General features: G+C 40.9%; 1 protein-coding gene across 1 annotated transcript in view; it reads left to right on the top strand.

Moving 5' to 3' along the window:
* RELN (reelin) overlaps positions 1–13,851 on the top strand; it is a 534,786-nt gene that overhangs the window by 295,281 nt on the left and 225,654 nt on the right. Inside the window, exons 9-10 of the mRNA XM_054988081.1 lie at positions 4,918–5,014; positions 7,228–7,468. Coding sequence (XP_054844056.1) covers positions 4,918–5,014; positions 7,228–7,468 — 338 coding nt within the window. The remainder of the gene's footprint in view (positions 1–4,917; positions 5,015–7,227; positions 7,469–13,851) is intronic.

The following is a 13,851-nucleotide window of genomic DNA, read 5'->3' on the forward strand; positions in this document are numbered from 1 at the left end:
TGGCCAAGTCTGCAGTGTCTTTCATGTTCTTTTATTCTTGTCTGGATGCTATGCTGTGTGGTCCCGATGTAAACTTGTCCACAGCTGCAGGGTATGCGGTATACTCCTGCAGAGGTGAGGTGGTCTCTACTGTCCTTTGCTGATCGTAGCATTATTTGTATTTTTCTGGTGGGTCTGAATACTGTTTGTAAGTTGTGCTTTTTCATAAGCTTTCCCATCTGATCAGTGATTCCTTTGATATATGGCAAAAACGCTTCCTGTGGGAGACTGTTTTTCCTTAGTTGTTTGATTTATCCTTGGTTTAATCGCTTTTCTGATTTCATTTCTGGAGTAGCCATTTGCTTGAAGTGCATGGTTTAGATTATTCGTTTCCTCGTTGAGAAAGTGCGGTTCACATATCCGTCTTGCACAGTCTACTAATGTTTTCATTATGCCTCTTTTCTGTCGAGGGTGGTGATTGTAGTTTTTGTGTAAGTACCGATCCGTGTGAGTTGGTTTCCTGTAGACCTTGTGACCTAACTGAAAGTTTGCTTTGCGGATGACCAAGGTATCTAGAAATGGAAGTTTACCCTCAATTTCTTTCTCCATGGTGAATTGTATGTTCAGGTGGATATTGTTGAGGTGGTTTAAAAACTCAGTCAATTCTTCCTTACTGTGGCTCCAAATGATAAAGGTATCATCCATGAACCGGAACCAGACTGTAGGTTTGTGGGGTGCTGATTCTAGAGCTGTTTTTTTCAAAATGTTCCATGTAGAAGTTTGCTATAACTGGGCTGAGTGGGCTTCCCATGGCCACCCCATCTGTTCATAGAATTCGTTATCCCATTGGAAGTAACTGGTTGTCAGACAATGGTGGAATGTCAGAAAATGGTGGATGTCAGAGAATGGTGGATTAGTATTATTGGTGGACAGGCCTGAGGAGAAAGGCTGAATATGATGTAAAACTGCCTCACTCACTCACTCATTCTCTCTGTATTGTATGATTAAGCACATGTGAGCTGCTGTAACAAACTCAGTTTGTTGATCATTTGTGACAAACTGAGCCTGTTACAGATTGTGACCTAAACCAGTGGCTGATTATGCCCTAGTTTGCTTAATCAACAGATCATCCTCCTCATTTCCTGTTTTGTTCATTCAGTGGGTATATACAATAGAAATTGTAGCCTTAATTCACTGAAAATACATTGGTTTCACTGGCCAAACTGGCAGAAGAAGCTATTATTATTTTAAAATGGTTCTAAATGCCCTCCTTGCTATACCGGTAGATATGACATTGTATTAAGAATGAATCTTGGTCATATTCTTGTGTGTGTGTGTGTGTGTGTGTGTGTGTGTGTGTGTGTGTGTGAATATTAGAATAGTCTCTTATATGAGTTCTTTTACATATGCAGTCATGCTTCACAATTTGTGTCCCTTGAAGAGCAGTACAAAGCTGGGTCTTTTGTTTGTTCTGTCCACTGAATCACTTGCAGTGGCTCTCAGGAGACTCTCCGGTGGTTCGGGGCATTGCAGCCTGTGGTAAGGAACATAAAATTGCTTTCTTCACAGATGACATCCTGCTTATCTGAGTAAAACACAAGCCTCCATTCGCTACACAGGACTTCTGGGAGGATGTCTGCTTTCCATAAACACAGCATAGTCAAGAGGCTATTCCCTCAGGCACCTACCAGTGAGACTCTAATTAAGGGCCTATGTCTGCTTTCCCAAAGGCATTTGAGCACCTGGAAGTATAAATCGCACTCAGTTTAGCTATGCTAAGAATACTTCTTTTGAGAAGCCCTCCTAAGTGGCTTCACATCTATTCATTCTGCAATTGCCTTTGTAGTTGTTATAATAAAAATGAGCACTACTTTTCCAAAGGTTACATTTACACCCTATTCATGTGGTACTGGATTAATAGAGAAAGAACTAGGTTTGTGGAATAACAATTCTGCCTCATCAGCATGGACTCTAGGTCAGTTTATTGAGGCATGGATCCATCAGAGATCTCTGCAGATGGAAGAGATTTCCCTCCACATAGTAGGACTGCTGTTCAGAGGGGAACAAGATCCCAAAAAAGAGCTTGAGGGGGGACTCGGAGGCCTGCAGTAGGAGGGATAAATCAGCAAAAATGGCAGCACCTTCTGTCCCCAGAAATCCTCCCAGGGATTCAAACCTGAGAGTCCTGAACAGCAAACTCCATAGGCTTATGTAAGTTACTCTGCTGCTCTGCCTTCCTTGCTAGTATTAAATCTGGATATGGACCTGCGAGCCTCTTTATACCATCTGGAGAATCAAACGGAACAGGATTTTCCTGCCTTCAGACATCTGGAAGTGTATAATATCTACCAGATCATCACCATTTTTACAATGAGGAGATCAAGCGCCGGAATCCCCCGAGGATCTATGTTGGGACTGATGCTGGTTATGAATTCTCAGGTGTTGCAGTGGGAGTTGTGCCATGAAGTAGCTGTTGTCTGGCAACCCTGTTTGCTGTATGAGGCTGACTGTGGGAAATATTTAGGTGGAGGAGATTGCATCTAGATAGCCCTCCTTTAAAAAGGGGGGGGGTTCAGCTACAGCTCTAATTTCATTTTGATCACTTCCTCATTAGAAGTTTCTTCACCTAATTTCTGTCCCAGCAGATGGATAAAAATAGAATATACATATTTTTCTTACTTCATTTGTTTTTAATACTGTAAAGAGAAAAGCAGCTATGACAGTAAAAATAAACTAGTGACAGTTGTTAGTTGATTCATTTTTGCGACCATAATTGGGAACACAACAACTATGCCTTTGTTTGTGCCATATTAATTATTCAGATCCTTGTTGCCTCTGTATTCTTACAAAGAAGGCAGAACATATTGTACAAGTTTGGAAGAGCTTGAAAGTTTATTTTTAATTATTTTTAACAATTAACTTTTTAAAAAAACACAAGGTAAAGCATGGGGGAGGAATTAAAAAAAGGTGTTATCACAGATTCCCGTTTCTCTCTTGAGATATATTTTTAGATCTACAAATAAGCAAAGCAATTAAGTGGAAATGTTTCACTTCTGTTCTTATACTACTGTTTCACAGCTGCATACCTGAATACCTTTAAACTTGTGATTTTCAGAAAGGGCGCATTTGGAGGTGGGTGAAAGTGACTGATATGGCACATATTACAAAAGCATAAGGAACATCAAGACTTCTTGAAAAGAAAATGGGTCAGATATCACATCTCTTTGACTTGTTTTCCTGTCCTGATCTGGTCTGTTTTGATTTATGGTTAGGGTTCCCAGGTCCCTATATCCTCTCAGCTGGAGGTAGAGATGGGCATGAACCTCAGCGAGAGGTACGGATGGGCCCAAACAAAGGCATAGTTGTTGTGTTCCCAATTATGGTATTGAAAATGAATTCATGAAGAACCAAGCTGGTTCGTGGTTCGCAAACCAGCAGTTTGGCAGATCCCATTTCTGTCGAACTGCCACGAACTTTAGGATGGTTCATTTGGTTCGTCACTCTGGACAGCCTGGTGCCAGTCAATCAGTTTCCTAGGCAACAGGGGATGGACTTCCTGTAGACCTTCTGCTGGCCCAGAAGTGACAATTTCCTGACCTGGATGTGATGTTTTCACAAACCAAGCGAACTGGTTCATGAACCGGAGGCAGGTTTGTGAAAGTTCGTAGTTCATGAAATTTGACGAACCACGAACCACATGGTTCAGTTTTTTTTCCGGTTTGTGCCCATCTCTAGCGGAGGGTGTGAGAATCTGAGATTTACCTGTTGTAGTTTCCTCCCAGAAAGCCATGATGATGTCACTTTCAGAGGCTAATTCTGGCTAGTTTGGGGCCAAAATTGGCCCCAGTGAAGCACATGAGCACAGCCGCAGCCAGCACTATGACGTCACTTCAGGAAGTGACATTGTCATACCCTGCCAGGATAGGGCCTGGTGCACACTTTCCTGGGTTGCCTGCTGGTGGTAGGCGATCTTTGAGGGGTTTGTCACTGAGGTCAGATTGCCCCGCTGGTGCCAGCCTCTGCCTTGTCATCCTACAGAGTCACATCCACAAATTCTCCATATTCCATCAGATGATTGCCAATGTTTGCAAGTTATATCCCAAGAACAGTTATCAGGCTCCCACCCTTTAGCCATTCAGCCCAACCACCTAGTTTATCACCTCATGAGCAGTAATCAAGGCATGATGAAAGATGTGCTTGTCTGTGTCTCCAAAGACAGTTCCTTCTATGCATGTGAGCATGATTTCTGTTCTCACTACACATAAAGGTAAACATCTGGTTGTATAATTCATCAGTGGTAGTTGCTCATTAACAGGAAAGGCATCGTGTGTCCTGGATCAGCAGTGTGATCTGCATAAAGGTATCCTCTGTGGTTGTTCTGTATCTTTATTGGAAACAGTTCCTTCTCACCTAGATTATGGGCAATGCTGCAAAGTCCATATAATATATGTGTAGCTTCCCAAAGAATGTAATTTTTTTATTTTTAGAAATGAGCAGTTGAACACAATATTAATGCACTTACATCTATTGACTCTTCAATATGGGTCTTCATTCATACTTTAGAAACGGTTTCAGGTGCAGCCTCTGAATATTTACCTTGGAAAGTGGAGCGCCTGGTGTTTTCATTTTCACTCTGACATTATTCCCGTGTGCTTTTTGAGTGGTGGGAGGGGGGTGTTTAGTAATTTATTAAGGCCCCTCTTGGGAAATCTACCACAGATTATGCTGCCCTGCTGTGATTTATCATTTCCAGATTATTTCTGACTCTGAGAGCACCGAGTCTTATGCATTTTCCCTCAGCAACAGATCATGGCAAATTTCATCATCAATCAAAGATCTAAAATATGGAGCACTAATAATGGTGGCAAGGGCTCCGTCAGAAGTGAGTGTGCCTGAAGCAGGATTTGTTGTCTGACTGGGCTTTCTTGCACTTTGCAGGGTCCGGATCATGTCGCTTTAGTTACTCAGATCCTAACATCATCGTATCCTATGCCAAGAATAATTCTGCTGATTGGATGCAGCTGGAGAAAATTAGGTTTGTTAAAAATGTTTTTAAAAACAGTTCTTACAGTATTGCTTAAAAATGTGTAAATCACTAATTTCTTTTTTTATTTTTTTTTAAGACATTCACAAAAGAATCATAAGGAGAGTTACACCCTTCTCAACTTCAATTGACTTAGAAAGGTGTGACTCTGTGTAGGATTACACTATCCGATTTCTTTTTGTGTTTCTTTTTTCTGTTACCATGCTCATGAGAGATGTGCTTTAGGGAGTGGTCTAGGTAATTTTGTACATTCAAATACAGAGTAGGAACTCAAGAGATGACTCCTATAAGTGAATTCATTGCAAGAGAGGCAAAATGAATATTTCCACTCTTTTATGAATTTTTCTGTTTCTTCTGGAAATGTATTCCAGAATTCTGTAGCGATTTAGAAACACGTGGATTGTTCAGTGCCATCACTAGGAAGGGCAGCTTCATATGCGGAGCACGTTGCATGCACAGAGCTCTTCCTTCTGCTGAAGTGAATGCAGAAGCCTTTGGAGGGCGGTCCGGTGCCTGTAAGTGATTCTGCGTGTGTACTTAATTCACAACTAGGCCTGCTTGATTTCTGTGCACAGGGATGCCGCTACATTTCTATTGTGACAAGGCTTCTCGTGCATTAGTACATCCTGTAACTGTGAATGGAGCGGTGGTAATTATTTCTGCAAATATATCTCAGGACTAAGATGGGGATTCAGACAGACTGTCGTATTTGATGATGAAGCTCATCTTCCTAACTTCAAAGTCCTTCCCTGGTAGATTAAAAATAAACTTATTCAAGGCAATGGGAATAGGCAGTACTTCCATTAAATGGAAGGACTTCCATTACATGGCAGTACTCTGGTTCCATCAGATTCTCATAGATTATATTCTTTTTGAATTGAATGTTCACTGGAATAGTAAAATAGAATATCCAATTCTGCCAAAGCAATGAGAATAAGGCTTTAAACTTTATACCTGTTGTTGCTATGGATCTAAAGATGCAACTTATTCAGCAAAAAATTATGTTTAGCATAATTTTCACTAAAGGATTAAGTACAGTGTCTAAGTGTTGGCGGTATAATTTACAAGGTATGTTTCTTAAGCATATGCTTTGGACATATTCATTCAGCCCTTTTCAGAGGAAGTCATCATTACCCATAAATAATTTTGTATTAGAATATTCATTTTTGAGGATGTTACTATACTTTTAAACTATTTGCCTGTCTTTTGGAACTTAACGGATGGTCAACAGACATGGACCATCTGTGCACCTACAGTTGCTAAAAGACTTGTACTACAACCTGGAAAGACAAAAGCCCACTTCCTGTAATTTATTGGATGGAGCACTTTATAAACTTATCAACATTGAACGTATCACATTTAGATGGGAATTGCATGTGGACTTATATTTAGATACCTGGAAACCTTTTATAGAAGTGTATGTATAGAATCGCCAGCAGTGGTTTTGTTACCAGCAGAGCAGGTGGCAATGCCCACACCCCCGCCTTCACCCGGCCTGGGATCAAGCACAGAGCAGGAGGCAATGCCCGTCCTCCCTTCACCTGCCCAGGATCACGAGCGGAGAGTGTGGCAATGCCTACTCCCTCTTTACCCTGCCGGAATCGAGCGTGGAGTAGGTTGCAATGCCCACCCCCCCTAAACCCGGCTGGGATCAGAGCAGGTGGCAATGCCCATCCCCTCTTTACGCAGCTGGAATCCAGAATGGCTGGGATCATTCAGGGAGGAGGAGGCAGTGCCCACCTGCCCGCCCTCCCCTTTCTAGAGCTTGCTGTATTTTTTCCCACAACAGGCTTTGTGGGAAATATTGTCCTAATGATGGAATGGCAGTGATCTTGCACAGCTCCCATTTGATTAAGTGGGACATGCACAAGAGAGTGGCCCACTAGCTCATGTCTGTGGGCACAGAAGTATTTTTGAGCTACTCCATTTCTAGGAGGCTTGCACAGTGTTACTTCATACAGTGTTATGAAGGAACCAGCAGTGTTACTTCCATGTCACTTATCTTCTCACTGAATCAATAAGCTAAATATAAAATCATGAGCCTTCAAAGCATGATATCATTGGGGAAAATCCCCTTTACAAATATCCTTCCCCTTTTACTGAGATGAAACTGTGATTGATCTTTTTGATTTGAAAATATAAACGTTTTATTAAGGGAGATGTGGGTTATTTCTTTATTTATTTCATATCTCAATATTCTACAGAGCTCCTTCCAATGTCAGCACGATTATCCATATTCTCTACCTTCCTGAAGAAGCCAAAGGAGAAAACATTCAGTTTCAGTGGAAACAGGAATACGTACATGCTGGTGATGTGTATGAAGCCTGCTGGGCATTGGACAATATTCTGATAATAAATGCAGCTCACAAACAAATTGTTTTAGAAGATAATCTCGATCCTGTGGACACTGGCAACTGGCTGTTCTTCCCTGGAGCCACTGTTAAGGTTGGCTGAATTTTAATTTCTGATTTGCAAACGTTTAAATACATGCAGTATTTAGTTTTTTGCAGAGCCTGCTGAGTAACATCCGCTCACTGGAATGAGATATAAGAGAAAGAAGATGCATCTCCCACTAATTTCACTTTGTCAGATATTTTTTTCCTATTACAATGCATACCCATATGTAGGACACTGAAAAAAATAAACTATAAATGCATTTCATTATTCAGGAACTTTTAAGGATGGGATTGGAGAAAGAGGTCTTTCATGTTTCAGGTAGATACTAGGCCCAGAGTAATTTTGCTTGGGCTTGCTCCAAGGGTTGCCAGGTCCCTTGGGTCCCCCAGTGGGGGACTGGGAATCTGGCACTCACCCTCTGTGCCTTTTGGTGTATGCGTGCATGTGTGCTCCCAGCGTGTGTGATGACATCACTTCTAGGAAGTGACATCACACAGTCAAAGGGTGACCCGGCATGCACTCCCGCGCTTGCCAAAGGGCTGAATTGCCCCCTGTGGCCCACTTCAGACTGAAACGGGCCTGTTGCGGGGTGTGGGAGCATGCCCCAGTGAGGTGTGGGGGCGCGCTGCACCACACGGGGGGGTGCTGTGCTGCCCAGCGCCCCCCTCGCTGGCCAGGTAAGTGGGGTCAGGGGGAGGAGGTGGGAACGGGATCCCGCGCCCCAAGTTGGGGGTTGGCAGCCCTACTTGCTCCCTTTCTGTCTGTTTCTGAATCAGTGGGTTCAAAGCTTTGGGATTCTGTCTGGCATCTGCTGTGTCCTAATGCTGCTGTGTCTGACCCCTTCTCAGCTGTTACCTGCCGCTCACATCATGCATAGTTGGGATTCCCAAGCTGCAGATCCCAATTAACTGATTCTGGTCCACTGGCTGCCATAACTATTTAATATATTTCTGAGCCCTCAGTCTTACCAGAGGAACAAGAACCTCAAGCCTTTAAACAGAAAATTGAACACGCAATGTGAAATTCTCAAAGCCTAAGTGCTAAAGGCACATTCCCAGGCATTTAAAGGCTTGGAAGTGCTGTATCAACAGTTGAAGGCCTGTTAAGGGTCAATCCCTCACAGACACAGAGAGCTTTGACTGACAGGCTACTCCAAGGCATCTGACTGGGTAGCATGAGCTGGAAAGAGGAGGGTCTGGTTTCAGTCCTAGCTGACAGGAATGGAGTGGGAACAGTGGGCAGATGGCCTTCTAAGGGATTTGCAGTACTAGAAGGTGGGTACCAGCATTCTTAAGTCCAAAAGAGAAAGGGAATACTAAAAGAAAGTGTATTAGAGTGTTTGGGGAAAACATGGGAACAAAAGCCTCTAAACAAGAATTTAAGTATCTATGAAGAGCATAAGAACTAAAGTCTGTGCATATACTGACTTTACCTTAGAGATACCTATGTTGAATTACCTCAGAAATGTTTAACTCCTGATTTTAAATTTAAATTTTAAAAAAGTCTCTGGTGCCATTTCTGCTGTTTAATTACAGAAGAAGGAAAGAGGAGGAGGGGCGGTCATAGTATGCCAGCCAAAGCTGACCAAATATTAAGATCGTAGAGGAAGCCAAAATGTGCGAGTAGTTTGTGTGAGTTCATGTGAAGAACACCTGTTGATTTTGTTGAATGTCTTAGATGTAGGAAAGGGCAAAAGTGGAGTAGCTGTTCATGTTAGGAAGTATATGTGATCATGTATTCATGCACCAAAAAAAAAGTCTTTTCAACATCTGTTAGTGATATTCGTAATATTTTTGGCAACAGATGTGGCTTACTGCATAATGTGGCAGGATTTCTTCTTTTTCCCTATAAAATGTTGTGCTGAAAACCTATAATTCAAACATACATGCCTTCATTTTCATCTCTGAGGTGTATACAGCAGTACAAAGGCAGATTCTTTAGTCCAGTATAAATATATAACAAATTAGAGCTTAGCTTTGTTCAGCCGAATTGCTCTTGTTTAGCAGTTGCATGGAACTGGAGATGAAGCTTATAGCAAAAAAATGGGAGAATTAGAGATTAAATACGTACTCAAGTGTATCATAAAATGTATGTTAAAAGTCCCTTTCAAAGCCAACAGAATAAAAAGCGTACATATGTCAGATAGAAATAGTGGATTAGTTTACTAACCTTTCATCTCTCTAAGCCTGCATAAGGTTTTAGAGGATAAATTAAATGAGTTTGTCAATCTAATCCCTGGCTGACATTTGTCCACATTACACCTGCTGCAGTGTGGAGCTTGGCGCTTTCCATCTCTCTTGCAAATGTTTATTTACTTACTTAACTTCATTTATAGCTTGCCTTTCTCACTAAGAATTAGGGTGGATCACAAAACATAAAAAAAAAAATTCATTCAGACAGCACAAGGCATCCAATAAACAATGCAATAAGACTAGGATTACAGAATTAGAAAATGATGCAAACTGAAAACTGTCTGAGGCATGCCCTACCATAAATAATGCAGAACGTGGGTTACAAAGGTAGAAGACAGTGCAGTAAAAGCAAGATGATGCGTACAGTAAGCATCCCAATAGACTACCGTCCTGTTCCCTAATAAAAGCACCCTCCTAGACTGCTGCTTTATTTCATCGTAGCTTCCCCAAATGCCTCAGGTGCCATTCCCTCACTATGCTCTTTAAACCAGAAGTGGAACATTTGTTGGCATAACACTAATAACCTGGCCTCTAATAGCAGGTAGGCAGTGAGCCTTTTAAAGGGCAGTGGCGTGAAACAGTTGTTTGGACCAATATGCTTTGGCTGTACTGTTGACTGTGAAGGAAGCTGAGGTGACAGAACAAAGTCAAAAAAGTTTTGTCCATCGCTGCAGCTGCTATGGAAGACCACCCAATGGTTCTAGCAGAGGGATGGCTTAAGAAGGGACCCGCCCACCCCTGTTTTCCATCACGGCTGCTTTCATTGGAAGGCATTTAATTGACTGTAGTCAAAATGGGGGGAAGGAGCAAGGGAAGAAATCCAAATTTCCACATAGAATAATTTTCCATACAAAGATTCTGAACTTGCTATGGTTGAATTATTGAAATATAATACATTATTTTATTGCTTATCTGAACTCTATTGTATTTTGCAGTTTTTATCATCTGTAAACTGCTTCAAAAAGGTATTTTTCCCCTTAGGGAAGTGGTATAGAAATCCCTTAGGATGGTACAAGGTGTGGAGACAGAAGCAAGATTGTCACAGAAAATGTTTCTGTTTCTAATGAGAACTCACATTTTGACATCTTCTGCTCCAGATTATTATGTATTCTGCCCTCCTATGGATCTTCTTTTTGAGTTTGCTGTTAGTCAAATTATTGTTCCTCAGTTGTCATTTACAAATGTTCTCAGTTGTCTGTCCCAGAATAGAGGAGCAAGAGGTAGGAACGTGACCGTAGAGGGACCAGGATGCTTCAGGTCTTGCAGAAGTTCACAGGGACAGCAGAAAGTTGTCTGAAATCCAAAGCCCATATGAGAGTGTAGGAAAGCAAGTTTGCTCAAAGAACATAACACTGTACCCTGAGACTTCATAGTCTCAAGGGCTAATAAATGCCAGAACCATCTCTCAAGAGAGGTTGCAAAAAGGATCTTTGGATTAGGGAACAGTCTTGGGTGGTAAGTAGATTGATTTGCATGTCTCACTGAGATGTCGCATCCAAAAGCTCTGCAGGCTCTTTCCAACATCAAAGTCTGGAATGGTAACTCTGTCCTTCTAACAGAGGTCTAGGGAGATCTTTCTGTGCATCTCATGGTGGATCCAAAGACTGTAAAGTAAGGCTGTGATCAGAGAGATTGCTATCAGCAGGATCTGAGGTCACATCTGTTGAATTCATACCTGCATTGAAAGATTTTTGTAAATATTGCTGAATCTGCAAAAGGTTTCTAACCTTGAATTTCAGTGACACTGGGTGGTGGAGATAGCTTCTTTTTCATGGCCAGGTTGCATATTTTAATGGCCATGGAGGCTCCTTGTAACTGATTGATCCAGGGTCATAACATGTAGAGTTGTTTGCGTTCTGCAAATGCCCCTGCTCCACCACCGGAAGATGTTCCGTGTAATGTGGGGAAACCAGGTGGCAAGCCCTTCTCCACAGAGATGTGTAGGCCTAGGAGGAAATGGGAAAATGTGTGGGGAAAAGAGCTGGGGTGGGGTTCCCCCAGTATTTTCCAATTGAAAATTTCAGGGAATGGTGAAAAAAAATCTCCCTTTGTAGTCATATGCAACATATTACGATTATGTTTAATCTTTAACTGTGACTAATTTGTCCACAATTAATATGACATACTGTGTATTGAAGAGGTGAATATTGTCATCTTTAAGTATAAATCGATATCTAAAACTGCTGATAAATTTTAACAGTTTGGCTTTATGAAGACTGTCTATGCCCAAATAATAGACCTTCTTTTGCTTACTACAAAATCTATGGTTTCTATTATTTTTCTTTGTTTATTGTACCGAGGTGGCAAAAACTAAGATATATGTATCCAAAAGTACCTTAAAGACCAACTAGGTTTCCAAAGTATGAGCTTTCACAAAGTTCCCTTTAACTTTTGAAAGATCATACCTTGGAAAACTAGTTGGTCTTTAAGGCACTATTGGATCCTGACCTGCAGCTCTTTGACTGCAGATTAATAAGGTCACCCACCTGAAACAGAGATATATGTGTGTTTAGGGAGCACAGGGTGCAGCTTTTTGCACCTCTTTGTCGTTCTGGTTTCATTGGCAATTTTGTCTGAATAAAATGAAGCCATTTATACCTTTAAATATCATAAATATGCTAAATGGTGCAATTTTATATGCTAGCAAAATGAATGATGCATTTTGTGTTCTTAATGCAGTAAAATGAGGACCTCTTTGATAAAACGTTAAGTGTTGCACATATTTCAGTTTCCCCCAAATGTTCATTTTTTTCCCACGAAAAGGGCGGGGTAGTGTTTTCCCTTTCCACGTCTTCAGAATTTCCATAAATGTCTTTCTTTAGTTGTACATATCATGCCATCTGCATAGAACTTCCGTCATATAGATATTGTCTCCAGTGACCTCTATGTAACAAGGCTTTTTTAAAAAAAGCTGGTGGTTGTGAATGCACAATCAATGCTCTTCACTTACATTAATAGTCATTTGTTTTAGTTTTATATCCAGGGTTGAATTATGTATAAATCTAACATATGAAAAATAATTTAAATAGTAGTTTATTTCATGCAAAACAATAATACTAGGTAGGTGTTTCATATGGTTATGAAAAGAGCTTCGCACTGAATCTCTTCACACTCAAAGCCATATAACAATTTATTATTATTATTATTATTATTATTATTATTATTATTATTATTATTATTATTATTATTATTATTATTATTATTATTATTATTCAATTTATATACCGCCCATCCCCAGGGGCTCTGGGCGGTGAACAGTTAAAATCGATAAAAACAAAAACTAAAATCAATATACAAATAATAAAACAAATTAACAAGGTGCAGTAGTGGGGAGAACCCTCCCCCACCCCAAAGGTGGGAGGCTGACATGGCACCGCCCCCTTCAATCACCGAACGCCTGGCGGAACAGCTCTGTCTTACAGGCCCGGCGGAACGATAATATGTCCCGCTGGGCCCGGGTTTCCATTGACAGAGCGTTCCACCATTTAATTTATAAATTAATTAATTATAAATGTCAGCAATTACACTGTTATGTATGTTACTGTGCATAGATTAGAGTTTATCAACTTTGGATCACTCCATCAATCTGCTGTCAGATCTAAAAATCTAAAAATCCCTGGTACTAATGTAACTCTTGCTCAGCAAGAGCTCAGTATCTAATTTATGGCTCTGCAGACAATACCATTTTAATTAATTTTCTCCATCATAATTTCTCTTTCTCTTCCTTCTCATATCTAATCTGTTTGCATTACCTAGGTTTTAATTTTTAAAAATACCGTCTTTTTTCCTCTAAGGAGCTATCTGAAGTGGCAAAAACAATCACTTAAAATATTACAGTCATTAAATATTTGGCTGCTGATGGAACAGGGCAGTTTCAGTTTGCCTATAAATGATAGTTTAGCTTCCTTTTTAAAATGCACTTTGCATTTATATATCCAACCAGCTACCCTGGCTGGTTTTTTTAAAAAGCCTCTTCCAGCTGGGTGGGCTGAGTGACAATCCCTTAATGGAGGAAATTGATGACTGTCCATTCACGTAAAGGTGCAGGCACACTGGGCAGATTTCTTTCCATCTGCCACCAGTCCTTTGCAAGCTGGCATTGCCCAAATGTCGGATATCCTCACTCCAGTGTAACTGGAGTAGCCAAAAAATAAATTGTGAAGTTAACAGCTCTCTGAAAGGATAATCACATCTATCGGGCCACTGAGAGATATTAAGCAGAGAGGCATCAGTGAGTTC

Source organism: Eublepharis macularius, chromosome 9, assembly GCF_028583425.1.
Source record: "Eublepharis macularius isolate TG4126 chromosome 9, MPM_Emac_v1.0, whole genome shotgun sequence".
Lineage (NCBI taxonomy): Eukaryota > Metazoa > Chordata > Lepidosauria > Squamata > Eublepharidae > Eublepharis > Eublepharis macularius.